The sequence below is a fragment of the Elgaria multicarinata genome, chromosome 6 (assembly GCF_023053635.1).
Source record: "Elgaria multicarinata webbii isolate HBS135686 ecotype San Diego chromosome 6, rElgMul1.1.pri, whole genome shotgun sequence".
NCBI classification, from domain to species: domain Eukaryota; kingdom Metazoa; phylum Chordata; class Lepidosauria; order Squamata; family Anguidae; genus Elgaria; species Elgaria multicarinata.
In genome coordinates this window covers 20,894,065-20,911,216 of record NC_086176.1, presented here as the reverse complement: position 1 = coordinate 20,911,216, position 17,152 = coordinate 20,894,065, and the positions used below count along the sequence as shown (strand labels likewise).

Here is a 17,152-nt window from a genome sequence, read left to right as displayed (position 1 = left end):
ATTCAATCAGACTCACTTTGAGTTTCCCACCCGCTGTCATCCCATCTACTTCATCCCTCCAAACTCTCCAGTAAACCAAGCAGCCAAAACAAGCTCTATTCAGTGGGAAAAGGCACTAAGGAGCAATGCTATCAACTGCCAAGTGATCTCCACATCCCACACAGGAACCAAGGCATTGAAAGAATCACTAGCCATGCCATAAGGATTCTCAAGAATCTATCAGTCTTGAAGGAAGATCACTCCATGGGGATAAGTGGCCACAGCATGTCTCAACATTACTGGTAAGTGATCTGACCATGAAGCAATCCCCCACATCCAAATCACTATTTTCCTAGTGAGAACACCACATCCAAAATGTGATCTGCAACATGTGATGACCCTATCTATGGGACAGAGCTATGATTATGGTGGCTGACACAAATTCCTAGGCTGGCAAAACAAAGGCTGGAATGGATGTCCCCTAGAACAACCATTCCAAAGGTCCTCAAAAGTCCTGATGAAGACCACCTTCATCAGCTGAGGTAGGGAGACTGTTGGGTGGGTGGGTACACCAAGATCAGTACACTAAGTGTTATTACACCAACATCAAATACAAAAACATTCAGAACTGGAGTTAAATTGAACAGGAAGCCTAGAGAGTGTAATGAAATCCTTTTAGAATACCGTGATCCCTCACTCACCAACCACAGAGCCTATGCTGAGTCTGCTAATTAAATACATGACTGCCTGTTTATCTTTATCTCATAACTCAACCTTCTTGATTTCCACTGACCACGAGGTTCTTCTAATTTTACACACAACTCTTTAATTTGTAAGAATCTGAAGTTTTAATTTATTCTCTGAGTTCTGAATGTAGTGCTAGCACAAGATCTTTGACAATCGGAGTTAGTGTTACTGAAAGCATAGCTCAGTTTTCAGTGGTGACTCATTAATAATAGGATGCTTGAAACAGAAAGCATAGATGTGGTGCCAGTAACAAAAAACAAAGTAACAAAGACTGGTTTGGTCAGTTTAAGGAGTGACTTGGCCAACACCTTCTGCATTTGTCATGTGCAGTGGAATAAGTACATTCAGTTTTTGTCAATAAATTTTGTGCATTTTTTGAAACAAATATGATACAAATGAACACAACTATTTTATGCAATATATCTTACTAACAAAATGCCCAGCCCTTTGTGAATTGAAATATGGCTCTAAAGTTGGGCTATTGCTGAGGGGATGTATAACTGCTAGTCCTAACTTCCTTTCCTAGATAGCTTTGCCCCATCTTTCTTTACCTTGGCCACTGCTTCCTTCCGCTCTCCATGCTTTGGCCCACCTCTTCTGCCTCACCTATGCCCTTACTGCAGCTGCATGCTTTCCTTCTTCAGTCTTATTCAACTGTATCTCATTTGTATGGCCATATTACTCAGAGAGAAACACATTGGGAGAGGAAGTTGGCCCACATCATGTCAGAAGCTGCCTCAGAACTAGTCTCTCTGAAGTTAAAACACGTCTTGAGAAAAGGCTTTCCATTCTTCTTGAAAAGACAATTGTCTCAGTTTGCATAGAATTGCCTAGGGGAAAGTTCCTAGAGATTAGACTCTCTTCAGGTGGGAAGAGATGTTTATTGCTTGAATAAAGCTTTGTAGATTATTTAGCAAGCCTCCTTATTGTCTCCCAAGAAGGAAAGAAGTTTTAAGAAAAGTGTTAGTTGAATGTAGGGATTCATATAGAGACTGTTTAGGTCACAAAGGCATTTCTTTATCCTCAAAGCAAGGGAATTCCCAAGTTCAAGGGGAAGAGGCATTTTGGATGGGATGGGTGAAAGCTTGTACCTCTTCCCCCACCCCCAATTTATTACCTTTCACTCCCTCTATTATTTTAGCTGTGCCTTTCCTCAAAGTTGTTCAGGATGAGGAGGTGGACATAGACTCAGAGAGATTTAGGACATTATTACAGAAGAGGTTTAAAATGTTTTCACTTTAAAAAGTATACCCTCATCAGAAAGTATTGAAACATTTACTGTTTACTCATTCTCAAACAATTTTAATGTCCTTGAAAGATGCTAGACTTAATACTGCAGGAAACAGAGTCCCTCTGTTTATAAGAGAATGCATATTACGCAAGCCATAGAACTTTCCCAACACTGCCTTGACAGTGCCATGACACTACGAGGCTAACACAGAGTGGGGGCAAAATCCTTATCAATGCCATTTAGGAAGGACAGCAATAACACTCAGTCACACCAGTCCTGTGATTTCTCTCATTACAGCATAATTTGCTGAACATGCAGACCTTTTTTTTGTATACGCTTTCCATAAATTCGGCTTTAGGTCCAGTTTTGGGACAGAAACTACCTTGATGTCAGGTATAGGTTTCAGCAAGTTGTAGTTAGATTTGTTATAACTAGTTTGGAATGGCTGTGCAAGCTTATCTGTCAGGATTTTCAGGGAAAGAGTTCATCCCTCGGCCTTGAAACTGTGAAGTTTCCCTGCGAACTTGTGAATGTTAGAAAGGTGTTGGGGCGGGGGGCTTGTTGAAGGAGTCACTCAGATTGTAGCGTCATCTTGGTGGGCTGAGTAGTGCTGCCCTGTTTGGACACGGGTATGCCTGTTTGTTGGATGGTTTGAGACAGGCCTACACCTCCCTTTACAAGTTAGAGCAAAGGCAAGGAGCCTTTGCTAGAATCATCTTTCGACTCATGGCCCGAAATCCCTCCGTTTGGATCCATCATAGTTTGGGACTTTGAAAGCACTCTGCACATACTCTCTTCTATTTGGACTTTGGATTCCTAAGGACTGTACCATGAAAAGTACTGTGAGGCTTTTCGTAGACTTGAACTCGCATTTGCTGTGGATTGTGTGTTTGTGGTCAGCTCAGTGTAGCAGCAGGCTGGGATTGACCGTTGGACTTTTCCTCTGCTGACTCAGGTGGCGGGGAGTTCCCTGGGCTGAAAAACAAGCATGGGACTCCTTGTGCCTTAGGTTTTACCTTCCCTGTGATTGTGTGTGTTATCAACCGCTCAGTGTAAGGGTAGACTGGGGTTGATTTTTTTTTTATTGCTGGACTTTTTCTCTGCAGACTCAGGTGGCAGCAAGTTCCCAGTGCTAAAGTACAAGCACAGGAGTTCTTGTGCCTGAGATTTTTACCCACCCCGTGATCTTGTTTAGGCTTTGGCCATGTTCCCCGAGTTTTTTGTAAACTGCCCAGAGAGCTTCGGCTATGGGGCAGTATATAAATGCAATAAATAAATAAAATAATAATATAAGGCCCCAATATATAGCAGGCCCATTCCTTCCTCCCTTCCCTCCCTCTATTGCATTCCCTACTGTCAAAATTTAGATACTTATGTATTTTACCCTGAAAGACATCATGTACCTTAACAGCAAATTATATTCAGCTTACTACTGAACTGATGTATTAAAAATATTGCAATATATAGTCTTCTCATTAAAATCCAATCTTAATATAAACTTCCTAAAAAAATATGTGTTTGTTCTGTCCAGGAATACTGAAACGTCTAGGATTTTTTCCTTTATTTTGAAAATAAAGGTTAGAGGCCTTAGCTAGACCTAAGGTTTATCCCGGGGTCGTCCCTGCCTGCTCTCGGGATCCCCTGTGTGTCATTTACATGAGTAGGGATGACCTCAGGACGATCCCGGGATAAACCTTAGGTCTAGCTAAGGCCTGAGATTCTAACCAACCCATTTATGAATTAAATCCACAATTTAATGTTAAACAAAAAATATTGTTGAGTAGTAAGTATACTTAAGATGACAGCATAATATAGCAGGTTCAAAGTGGTTGGATACTGTGTGGGATGGGGGGAGAATCAAATCTGAATCAAATGATACATTTACAATATTTACAAAAAATGTTATCTTACATCTTTTGAAGGACTTGGGCCATCACAACTCCATTGGTTAAATCTTCTACAGTCTGGCATGGTGCTTCAACATTAAATGTCTGGATCTGAAGAAGAACACACACACACACATTTAAGCTGTCTGCATCTATTACATTATGCCAACACATCAAGAGATTTAAAAAATGGTGCAAGTCTATTACTACCCAACTATAATACAAAGCATAGAAAAGTGACAAAAGTAAACAGTTTAGCTCTAGAAAATATATATAGTATTGGAATAAGTAACCAAAACTAAAAATTAAGAGCTAGTAAGAGTAGTGGCTGTACACCAGGGAGGTCCTGCTTCAGACACCATCTTTGCAATGAAGTCATTCTCTCAACCCCTCTAAATGAACATGGACTGAGAACATATTGGGCCAGAGACCTGCACTTTTTAATTTATGTGGCTCAGCATTAATGACATTATTTATACAAAAATTGCTTCGAGAAAACTTAATTAGAAGACTTGCAGACACTTGCATCTTGATTAACACTTGCAAAACTGTTCTCACAAAGATCCGGTTTGCACGTCATGACTATCCAAGGTAGTTGTGAATAAGCAGGAGGGAGTGAGCATGCTGGTTCCCAGTTGTCCAACCGCTCCCACTAAGCTAAACAACTATACAAGGTTCCAACTCTGGGTTATCTATCCTCCAACTACCCAGAGCTCTGCTTTGGATAAACCATCCAGGGACAGAGGCGCCCCTGGGTTGATTAGCTCAATGGAAGAGATTGGGCAGCCAAGAGACAACATGCTCACTTGTTCACAATCTACAGTAAGTATTTTTTTTCCTCTTCTCCAGTCACTTCAGGATTTATTTTTCTTAGGCAGTATGATATCTCATAAGCCAATGACATCCTGATCCTTTTAATAAAACCTCTGCTATAAGGATCACATCAGGTGGTGACTGCAGAACATAATTTTTTAAAAAAATGCTGTCGCAAAAAAATGGGTAAGCTGAATCTACCCAAAGAGAAATTCAATAAATATTCAATCAATTCAAAGTTTATTGTACTAGCCAAAGGCCATGACAAATACATCAAAAGAAAGCATCCATCCATATATACAGTAATACAAATACCTAAAAAATACACAGATAACTTGAAATTTACCACAACTAAAACTCAAAGATGATTTAATGCTATGGTAGGTCAAATGTTGGTTGAAGTTTATTTTTATGCTGCTTTTTGAACAAACAGCCCATGTGTGACTTAAAGTTTAAAATACAAATGCCAAACAAAACAAAACAATAACATACAGTTACTAACAATCAAATCCAACAACGATAATATTAACCTGTATCTTAAGACAGCAGGAAAATGTTACTGTTGTTATTAAGAATGTTTTTCAAATACAAACTTGGTGTGTGTGTGTGTGTGTGTGTTTTAAAAAAGCAGGATATACACAGAATTGCTGGTATATGTCATAGTCAGGAACACTGTTTTAAAGTGTTATGAAATTCATCTTCTAGAATGCAAGTTGTTCATGAAATTAGTAACATGCTAAAAGCTAGCATGCTTCCATTTCCTTCCACAGTTTACTTTAACCATAGTATAGCATTACATCTGCACGGATATCAACCATGATTAACACCAACTAGATTTCCATATAACCGGGGACTGCCAATCCAATTGCAATCCTATTTTTATACTTTAGTTATGAGGGCACTCCTGGTTAGATTACGCTGGTTACCTTGGGGCTACAGACCTGAAGGTAAGCACCTTCTGGCATCTACTGCCAGCCAGGGGACTAAGGGTTGCTGGGTTTTGTGGGCTTGTGACAGTGTATGTGCGTGTGTGCCCACATGCACATGTGTGTGTATTTTATTAGAGACACAATTATTTAATATATATTCCTAGGAACAGTCATCTAAAAATCATAATTAGAACTTTGAGTGTGCCCCAATTTGACTGGTATTATATTCATTCATTACATTCCTAATACATTTTATGAAACCATACATTTTGATTTCACTCACATGTCTTATTTTAACGAATGGAAATATATATTGTAAGTTATAATGCTTATTAAGATAGAGTATATAGGGTGAACTACCTTTTTGGAGCTAATGGATGGAAATTTTTATGCCATTAAACAGGAGATGCACACACTCTCACCCTTCTTGGTAATGATTTGTTAAAGGGGATTACTGTTGGTTGAAGTACTAATTTCAAATGGAACTTTTGCAGAAGCAGTGCAAAACTTGTGCCATTTCTGCTAAAATTCCAGTACAAAGGGAGAGAGATTTCTCCCCAACCACACTCTCTGCAAAACAGAGAGAATCTAGGAGAGGGGCATTTGCCTGCCATTTGGGAATTGGCAAGACTTTTATAGGGACCTGCTCCCAACAGTAAATAATTCCTTGATCCACAAAACTAGGGTTCAGTCCACTAGCATTTGGGCACAAGTTTCCTCCCCCATTTAAGCTCATTTTACACTTGGGACAGGATGACATTCTAGAAAACACATGCTTCTGGCAAAAATGGTAACTTCATATAATGCTACTCTTCTTGCTCCGTAACATCTTGCAGAGCTTACCTTCTGTCATTGTGTCATTATACAATATCTTCCCCACACCCTGGCCAGCAGCCAGTACTATAGACTAGGAGAAGAGAAGTATTCAGTATAATGACAATGCCACAAGAGGTATATTTGAATCAGTGCTAGAATCCACATCTGCATATTTGGGCATACGACAGGGCCCCAACATTCAAGAGGGGAGGCTGCTGCTTGCCCTGAGCCCTATTATTAATTAGCACTTAAGGAAACACTAGCTGCCATGTTTTTTGTTGTGGTGGCCATTTCTTTTTAACAACAATACCCTGAAACGATTCAACCTCTGAGGCATTAGGGAGAAATGAAGATGGAAGCCACATGTCCCTTGACATCAGAAGAACGCACAGCATTCCTTAAAAGGTAAGCATTTTGCCAAATGCCCCCTCCCATAAGAAACCCATTCCATTTTACTAGATGTTATTGGGGAAGAGGGCAGGAGCAGATTAAAAAAATAACATATAGTTTTACTCTTAGTCTCAGGCTGGAAATTCATGGGAAGCACCTGGAATATCTAAGGGATGTCTGCTTCCTACTTCCTCCCTGGGATGCCAGGGAGTCTCATCCAAGAATACACTACTCCTGGAGCACACTGGCCTGTGTTATAATGTAAACCAAGTAGGTGCTCCAAAACATGCCCAGGAAGCAATCATTCTCAACACACTACATGGAAACTAACTTTTAATTTTAGAAGTTGAAATCTCTTTGTAGTATGGGCATAAACGCATTTCCAGAGCCAGATTTCCCACCCCTCCGCCTCATAAAGCAGGAAGTTAACACCCTGGAAAAAGAATGCGAACAACAATTTTAGCCTGCCCATATTCACACAGGTGCTAAAGTGCTTCATGTGGAAAAAGTTTCAACTGAACAAGCATGTAGACATACTGATCATTTAATCCACCCTAACCAGTCCTTAAAATGTTCACAGACAGGTTAGAGCACTTGGGTGGCCATGGAAAGTTTTACAAGCAGCTCAGCTCAAGTACCAGCTTAACTCATTTTATTGCCTACGTGATCAAAGTAATGTAAACCATAATTATTAATTGGAATTGACAAAAACTTAACGCTGGAAAATTTCCATTGAGTTGCTCATTCTTGACATCTACAAAGTTGCTTAAGGTTCTTATCAATACAGGCATGACTTTTAAGGTAAGCCTGATGCTCTTTTACGCTACTGCACATATTGTATCATTTGGTATATTTGTTTGTAAAAAAGGAGGCTAAGGGGAGACATGATAGAGGTCTACAAAATTATGCATAGTGTGGAGAATGTGGATAGGGAGACATTTTTCTCTCATACTTAAATTATGGAATTCACTACCACAAGATGTAGTGATGGCCACCAATTTGGATGGCTTTAAAAGGGAGTTGGATAAATTCCTGGAAGAGAAGGCAATCAGTGGCTACTAGACCTGATAGTTATGTGCTACCTCCATATCCGAGACAGTAAGCCTGTGTGCATTACATGCTGGGGAACATGGGTTGGAGAGTACTGTTGCACCATATTGATCCCTGAACGACATCTGGTTAGCCACTGTGTGAACAGAGTGCTGGACCAGATGGACCCTTGGTCTGATCCAGCATGGCACTTCTTATATTCTTAATATTGCCACCTCATTAATCATCTTGATGTGGGCAGACATAGGGGGCCCAGCACCCCTCCCCTTATGCAGGTACTTTTTGAGTGGCCCTGTTCTGATCTCACCATCTCAGTCCAGTAAACCATGATTGATCAAGACCAGGAATAAACTGTGTGCCTGCACACTTAGTTATCCTCTACCCTCCTTTTGTACAGTTCTCTTTTGCATCTTAATTCAGTACTCCCAGAGTTTGTTAAACCACAGTTTTTGTGACATCTGAACCAGGAAACCATGTTTAACTGATCCTTACAAACCATGATATCAAACCACGATTTGATATCGTGGCTTGTAGGGATTGCTTCAATCACAACATAACTGGTCCATATGTAACAGGAAACTGTGGTTTAACAAACCACAGAAATACTGAATTAAGGTACAAAAGAGAAGGGAACCCTCAGACACAATGATCGTTCTCAGTCTGCTCAAGCATGCTTTTTCAGGCTGTGATCATAGTGTCTCAACTGAGGCACTATCTTTTTGTAGTGCATAAAGGGGTTCTTCCTCTCCTGCTTTACCAGCAAGCCACTCTAACAGTCAATTTTCAAAAACATTTTATTTTATTGCAGAAGCACTGCTATTGAGCACGCACAAAAAGTTGCATATGATGTTCAGAAGAAAGCTCTACTGTACATTCATGGCATCTTGTGTGTTTGGATTCCAGCCCATAATTCCAACACAGGAAAGAAAAATGTTCTGAACTTGTCAAGCTTCAGCAGTACATGAGAATTAGAAGCTGTGGCAAAGTTCAAATGACTCAAGCTGATGTGCATCAGAAATATGCTACACAGACTCCCTTTTCTGAATTTCATTGCTACCAAGCAAACAATTTTAGCATGGAAATCCCTTTCTTTCTTACAACTTACTAAACCTGCATGCTAATATACACTAAACTTTTTCTAATCTATTTAAAAATCAGACCAGTATGAAGCATTTTACATAGTTTGTTCTAATTATAACCTAACTTGTGTATGTTCTGTAAACAAAGATCAACTACTTTAACTAAAACTGTAATATATATATATATATATATATATATATATATATATATATAATTAATAATAATAGGAGCGCTTCAAACTTATTCCAAAGGTTCAGTCATTAGTTCTCTAATTCATGGATATGCAGAATTCCAACTTGGAGTCAAATAACCATATTATAAAAGTATCCCTTGCTGATTTTTATTACTTACCAATCACATACTATTCCATAAGTTAATAAGCTGTTTTTCCCATGGATGTTACCAATGAGCAGGCACAGATTTTGTAAACACTTCAAATTTATTTCTGTGAGAACTGTGAACCTATCTTAATACAAAAAGGAGTCCTACGAATGCTTTTCTAAATACTTTGGTTCTATACAATATCACAACCAAAAACTTTCTCTGCATAGACATTTATTATGTTAATTATGGGGAACACAGTCATGTCAAAACCTGTCAATGTAATTGACAGGTTGATCCCATGTTTTGCTACTCTATCAAAGTTCCAAGCTATTTATGAAGTATATATAAGGAGTTAAAAGGCTCCTTTCTGTCAGCTGTTTGGGTTCACTGCAGAGCAGTATCTATACCCTTAATCTTTAGAGTCTTTGTTTTCAAATCTGGACTTAGCCAACTATTATGCATGCCTTTATAACTGCACCTTATAGACTTATCCTTGGTAATGCTTTCAGAGGTTGTGGGTCTTGAGGAGCACACTACACCCATGCTCTATTAACTGTACTAGCTTTTTGCTTCTTACACAAAAGTATTGTGTATAACCTATAAAGCATTAAACAGCCTGGACCCAACATACCTGACTGATTGCCTCCATACCTGGGATCACAGCTCAGTGATAGAGCACCTGCTTTGCATGCAGAAGGTCCCAGGTTCAATCCCCGCATCTCCAGGTAGGGCAAGAAAAAGCCCTGAAGAGGCACTGCCAGTCAGTATCAACATTACTGGGCTAGATGGATCCATGGTCTGATATGCCACACCATCAAGAAGTGGCTCTGTGGAAATACTGCCCCCCCACCCCGCCCAAAACACCCATGCAAAGCCTCCTTAAAATGGAATGAAGGAGGCCTATTTAATGGCGTAGTTCTGTTAACAGGAGCAGCTCCATCAGCAGAATCAGGGGGCTGTCTTCACGGCATCGAGTTGTCACCACTCCACTGCCAAACCCTGCGGTGCACACTGGTGCAGGGTGGTGGCGAGTGAAGGGAGGCAGCGCGGGCTTTCCGGCGGCCATTAGGCTCTCCTGCCCGGGCAGATGGCAACCAATCAGGGCCAAGTCCCCAACGTTCTTCTCTGCAGCTTCGCCGGAAAGTCCCTGGGTGGGTGTGCAGTAGTTGCTGCATCATATAATCGCACTCACCCCAGGACTTTCCATGTGTTTAGACAACCCCCCATTCCTCCTGCAGCCCCCCCCACACACACCCTCAAAATCTATTCTGGAAAGCTGTTAAACCCTCTGGAGCAGATGTTTGTGTGGCACAGAGAGTTGCATGGAGAAGAGAGAGGGATAAAGTCCAGTTGTGCTAGCGGACACCTTCTAGCACAGCAATGGATTTAACCACATAGCACACCACAACAAGGTGTGATAATCGATTTCCATCCCCCAATTAATAAGTGGCTTGAAGGAGATGTTGAACTAAGTTTGGAAACTACAACTAGGAAGTGCTTTGCTTTCCCCAAATTAATAATACCTAAGTAATAACTTTCAGAGGAGTAGCAGTTGGTTTGTTGCCGGAAAAACAACAGTCACATAGTATCTTGAGTGTAAGTAGTTTCTCTCCAAAAATTACAAAAGTGCAAATTACAGCACTGGTAACCACAACTGGCAAGTTTTACATGAACTTGTACAAATACTGAAGGAGAAAGCGATTGATGAGACTTATGAAAATCAAGTACCTTTAAAGAAAAGCAGAGAAGACATTTAAAGCAACACTAGAGAAGGAGAGGTTGTGAAGTGAGTAAGGACAGCCCTTTGAAAACTGCTCAATGACATTAATGCAACCAAATAGAAAGATAGAACAATAATAGGCAGAACAGTAGAGCTATACTGGATCTTTCACATTCTACATAGCAACAAACCCGGGTGGATTTCGCAGAGAACTAATTCCAGTTCTTTGAGAAGCAGCATAACACAGCCATGTTTTCAAATACTTATTGGTCACATTTACCATTTACATTTTAATTATACAGGTAAAAACAGTCCTGTAGTCTACAATTACACACACAGTTACTTAGGGTGCAATCCTATGCATGTTTAGACAGGGGGGAAAGTCTTAAAACTCTGGGGTATGCTGGGAGTTGTAGCACTCTTTTCTGTCTAAACATGCATAGGATTGCACCCTTAGTTAAGTCCCACTCAGTTCAATAGAGCTTAACTTCTGAATTAACATGCAGAGATTTAGGGTTTTAGGAGCACGCAGAGAAACATAATAAGGGGTGAGGCCCATACTGAGGGGGCAGGGAGCGAAAAGGGTGCCGGTCACCTTAAAGAACACAAGAATAAATGCAACTAGAAACCAGCTCAAGACACGACAGGGCCCAGATGTTGGTAAAGAGACTGAGGCAAAGCGACAGGAAGCTCTCAAGAACAACCGGGGAATATTAGGGAAAGCACAGGCCCGGCGTGGAGGAGTTCCCGGGCGGCGGCGGCGGCGGCGGCGGCAGCCCCCCACTTTGTGCCCCGGTCACTCACCCAGGTGAGCAAGCTCTCCCCGAGCTCGGCCCGCTCCAGGCTCTCCACATTGAACATGGTGCAGGCCGGGCGGGACGCTCTTTCTACCGGCGGCGTCGGCGGCACGTCTGTCGCTGTCTGGGCCTTGGGAGCGGCGTCTAAACGAGGCGCCTCCCCGTTACACCCTTTCCTCCTCGCCGTCACCTCTTTCTTATTCTTCTTCTTCTTGTTCCCAAGGCCGGCAGAGCCGGGCCGGGCTCTTGTAAGCGCAGACACGTCACCGGGCCCGTCGGGATCCGCCCGCTCCGTTGGCCCCGGCAAAGACCGCGCAGGCGCCCGCCGACCGAAAGACCGCCTCGTTCAGTCACGCCGAGTGCGAACGGGGCGGAGCGGAGCTGGGGTTGGTTAGGAAGAGTTGCTGCCGCCGCTGCCGCTCCTTCTGATGCTGTGAGGCCTCGCTCGCGCCCATCAGGAACTGAGGTACTGAGGCGAGCTGCCGGCCGCTGGTTGACCAACCCACCCGCACGGGGCTTTTGCCCGGCTGCTCTCGCACCACGAGAGACGCAGCCCTGGCCCGAGAAAGCGCGCTCCTTTTATTTATCCCAACTCCTGCCCGCTTTGGCCAAGGGTTAGCTTTCCCTTCACTCCCTCCTGAAAAAGTGGACTTTATTCCCAGGCCCGCTCGCTCCTGGGAGAGACCAGGCTGCGGGGGGAAACAAGCTATGGGGCGCGGGGTGGGAGGACGCTTTGGGGGTCCCTTCTTTCGCACCTACCCTCTCAAACAGCCCTAGTTGAGCAATAAAATACTTCGTGTTAGGCGCACTGAAGGGAACGGCGGCAGTTCATTTCACTGGGGCATGCAGCATAGAAATACTTCATGCTGAAGTTACTACGGGTGTTAAATTATTGCTGGGTGGGTGTAAACGCACCCCGAGGTGAGGCGGTGGGGATGCGCCCCTTTGGTGTGTGTGGTTGAGTGAAAAGAAGGTGTGAAGCTGAGTCTCTTCTGTGTCATCCCAGCTTTGAGTTTTGTGATTATCTGGGGGCAACTTTGCGAACTTTTTTTGGCGGGGGAGACGCTATTTTGCTTTGGGAGTACGATGTGGAGTCAGACCATGGGTCTGTCTAGCTTAGTATTTACTGATTGGCTGTTGTTGACTGGCAGCCACGCTAGCGTCTTTCCCAGCCCTACCTGGAAATGCCAGGTATCGAACCTGGGACCTTTTTCATGAAAAGCATATACTCTGTTGCACCCTCCTTAAGTTTTATACAAAGAAACTCTTATTCTGGATTAAACTGGAATTACTATCTTGGTTCTAAATTGCTAGTACATTCATCCCTTCAAATGATTCCCTTGCCCTCTCTGTTGCCTCCCTCTGTTGTTTCCTCCTTCCAAGGTTTAAAATCCAAATGACACCTTCCTTACTCTACCCCCAGGTTTGTACCAGGCTGTACTACTTATCTATCTAGCCAATAGTGGCCCCATTCAGAAGACACCTTAAACCATGGTGAATAAGGCTTTTTGCTTTATTCACCATGGTTAAAGCCATGGTTTAAGGTGTCTTCTGAACACAGCCTGACTTTCTGGCTTAATCACTGTGGTTAAAGCCATGGTTTAAGGTGTCTTCTGAACACAGCCTGACTTTCTGGCTTAATCACTGTGGTTAAAGCCATGGTTTAAGGTGTCTTCTGAACACAGCCTGACTTTCTGGCTTAATCACTGTGGTTAAAGCCATGGTTTAAGGTGTCTTCTGAACACAGCCTGACTTTCTGGCTTAATCACTGTGGTTAAAGCCATGGTTTAAGGTGTCTTCTGAACACAGCCTGACTTTCTGGCTTAATCACTGTGGTTAAAGCCATGGTTTAAGCTGTCTTTTGAACGGGGCCAGTGTCAGCTCTGTCAAGCAGAGACACTCCAAGGGCTCAGCCAAGAGAGGTCTTTCTGTTCACCTGCTACATGATCCATTTAACTGGAGATGCCAGACATTGAACCTGCTGCTTGCATGCAATGCACTGCGTGTGCTCTGTCACAGAGATTGGGTTCTTGGACACTATCATGGATTCTTTTGTGCTCTGTCAATTCTGTTACGCAGGTGGCCCACAGCGGTGATTTAGCGCTTCCATGGGGCAACCCAACATGAGTGCAAACACTCCTTTCTGTGGAGCTCGCAGTATAAAATAATAAATAACTTAAAACATTACAATAATAACTATTATAAAATGGAGCAATTCCATAGTCCGTTACGAGTCAGGAAAAGCCTGTGTAAACAAATATGTCTTGAACTTTTAGTGCATTGTGCTTAGGGTTGCCAACTAGCTTGATCTGCTGCTGTGCTTCTAAGGTGAAGCTTTACATGGCTTAGAGCTCATCACCTGCTAACTGCTGTGAAAGCAGGGGCTAGTTCAGAAGCTGAATTGTGCCTCATGTCTCCCACCTTCTTACCCTTAATTATGCCTCAAATCTGCCCCTCACCTCATAGTGCTACCTCTACTCCCACTCTACTTATATTTATTTAAGCTTCTCTGGCTAGGGACCTGTTCTTAGCTTATGTTACTTTATAATGAAAAAAGTATACATTCCCATGTGGGGAAAACACTGCTTTACCCCACCTAGTTTTTGGGTCTGACAAGCTGATTAAAGTTATCCTTATTGTGATAATCACAAAGGGATAGTACAACTGCATTAAGAAACAGCTAACGTGTAAGAAACAGCCTCATTAAAAAAGTGTGGATTACCATCTCTTGGAAGTGATTTTAATCTAGTATACCCTGCATTTAAATGGGTTGGATGTTTCTTCCAAATTATCTTATTTTCTTATTCCTAAATAGTCTACATTCTAGAATTTAAAAAAATCTTCACAAAAGGTGTATCTTACATAGAATATTTCAATTACAATGTGCCAAAAAGTGTTTTATTTTATCTACAGAGCACAACAACATTGTTTTATTTAACCATGCTTTTAAAGCATATGCATTTTTGTATATGTTTGGAATAATCTCATGAACCTTCATCATTACGATATATGAAGCCTTATTTTAAACATGATGCTAGGTGTGTAAGAAAAACATTCCTAAGCAGTGACGCCACATGCTTAGCATGTCGTTTAAATCAGGTCCTCAACTGTTACATGTGCAATGTTCATGTACCAGCACAACACCAGTTTGAGCCATAGTTCCCTAGAACACTAATGCTGCGCACACAAACTGACCCAGTGTAAATGAGACACCAAGAGTATGGAATACCACACACATTTTTGTACATATATGAGACCATATTTAAATGTGACTCAAGATAGTAAAAACACTGGCTACAATATGAAGTACTTAAGGTTTCAACTTTTTTCAAATATTATTAGCCAACTAATGGGGAATTCAGAATGCTTATTGGAATGCCCACACCCTGTTGAGCTTGAGAGAGAGTGCTCTGGCTCACATGGAACAATATTGAAACAAGCCAACATGCTTGTGCATGCTAACCGATCACCTCCACTGCAAGTGGGAGCAGTTAAACCAGCATGGTTTGTTGTTGGCTTATGACAGGCTAGTTGGGGAAACGACAAGCCAGAGTTCCTGGTTCACATGTCATTGTAAACAAACCATGGATGGAAGGCCCATGGTTTATTTAGCCACTCCTGCTTGCAGTGGGAGCAATCAAGCAATGTGCTCATAAACAACAACAACATATTTATTTATTACCCGCCTCTCCCTCTGGATCGAGTTGGGGAACAACATTGAATACAAAAATACATAAAACTGATTAAAAACATATAAAACCAATACATTATTAAAATAACATCCAAACATCTTAAAATTTGACTGGGTAGGTCTTCCAGAAGAGATTAGTTTTTATAGCTTTTTTAAATTCAGAAAGACTGTTAAGTTGGCAGATCTCTCCTGGTAGGCCATTCCACAGTCTGGGAGCAGCAGAAGAGAAGGTCCTCTGGGTAATGGTTGTCAGCCTAATTTTGGCTGATTGAAGTAAATTCTTCCCAGAGGACATGAGTGTGCAAGGCAGATTGTACAGGAGAAGGCAATCCCGCAGGTAACCTGGACCCAAACCATGTAGGGCTTTAAAGGTAATAACCAACACTTTGTACTTCGCCCGGAAACTAATTGGGAGCCAGTAAAGTTATTTTAAAATTGGTGTAATATGGTCATCTCTAGGTGTACTGGTAACCAACCTGATTGACATATTTTGAACTAGTTGAAGTTTCCGGACTAGGCACAAAGGTAGCCCTATGGACAGCGCATTGCGGAAGTCGAGCCTTAAAGTTACCAGCATGTGCACTACCGTCTTTAGGTCTTCCAACTCTAGGAAGGGGTGCAGCTGGTGTATCAGCTGAAGTCAATAAGTCAATGTTCCCTCGAAATCCTGGCTTATTGTTATCTGCAAATCAGGCCAGTGAGATAAGTCATGAACAAATATTTGAGCTGCAGTCAATGAAGAAGAAAAGCAAATTTGGGTGCTATATCTTTTTTGAGAGAGGGTGAAAGCAGAGCTTGTTTTGAGTTGCCAGATTGTTCACAGCATGAATATAGCTTATCCTTCTTACATTCTCTCCGATATGTGATTGTTCTTCCTTATTCCTCACTTCTTGAAAACAAACAGTTTTAGGTAGATGGTCTTTCTGGATGTTCTTAGGAAGGGACACATCTTGGAGCTCAACTGCCAGACGAGTAAAAGAACAGTGGGAACAGCATGTGAACATAATAACGGAAGCTCTTGAATTATCTTTATTTAACACTTACTGTATTAAGCAAGGGGGAGTCTATCCCAGGAAAGCTTATGACATAATAAATGCATTAGTCCTTAAGGTATCATAGGTTTCTTCGACAGACTAACGTAGCTACCTGTCTGTCAAACCAGAGTGGTGAATGTTTCCTAGGTAATGTATGGATTGAATGTTCAGTTACAAACTGTAACATAGGAGGGTGGTCAATAAATCTGGAAAGCCCATTGTGTAAAAAAATAGATTCATAGGCTTCATGTCAGTTCTGGATATTTTGTGATACGTGGTAGTGTCTTCACTAATGAGGGGAGACATGATAGCAGTCTTCAAATACTTGAAAGGTTGTCACACAGAGGAAGGCCAGGATCTCTTCTCGATCATCACAGTGTGCAGGACACAGGATAATGGGCTCAAGTTACAGGAAGCCAGATTCCAGCTGGAGATCAGGAAAAACTTCCTGGCTGTTAGAGCAGTATGACAGTGGAACCAGTTACCTAGGGAGGTTGTGGTCTCTCCCACATTGGAGGCATTCAAGAGGCAGCTGGGCAGCCATCTGTCAGGTATGCTTTAGGGTGGATTCCTGCATTGAGTGGGGGAAGGGTTGGACTCGATGGCCTTATAGGCCCCTTCCAACTCTACTATTCTGTGATGAAGCTTAGTTAGTAGCACTTTGG

General features: G+C 42.0%; 2 protein-coding genes across 4 annotated transcripts in view; one reads left to right on the top strand and one right to left on the bottom strand.

Moving 5' to 3' along the window:
• HOOK3 (hook microtubule tethering protein 3) overlaps positions 1-11,971 on the bottom strand; it is a 66,170-nt gene extending 54,199 nt beyond the window's left edge. The window contains exons 1-2 of the mRNA XM_063129120.1: positions 11,770-11,971; positions 3,869-3,954 (exon numbers count right to left, since the gene is read on the bottom strand). Of these exons, the coding sequence (XP_062985190.1) occupies positions 3,869-3,954; positions 11,770-11,826 (143 nt within the window). The 5' untranslated portion in view covers positions 11,827-11,971. The remainder of the gene's footprint in view (positions 1-3,868; positions 3,955-11,769) is intronic.
• Positions 11,972-12,152: 181 nt separating this feature from the next.
• RNF170 (ring finger protein 170) overlaps positions 12,153-17,152 on the top strand; it is a 28,648-nt gene continuing 23,648 nt past the window's right edge. The window contains exon 1 of one of the 3 annotated variants that reach the window (XM_063129124.1): positions 12,153-12,228. The gene's annotated coding sequence lies outside the window, so the exon portion shown is untranslated. The remainder of the gene's footprint in view (positions 12,229-17,152) is intronic. The other 2 variants (XM_063129125.1, XM_063129127.1) reach the window with 2 other exon arrangements.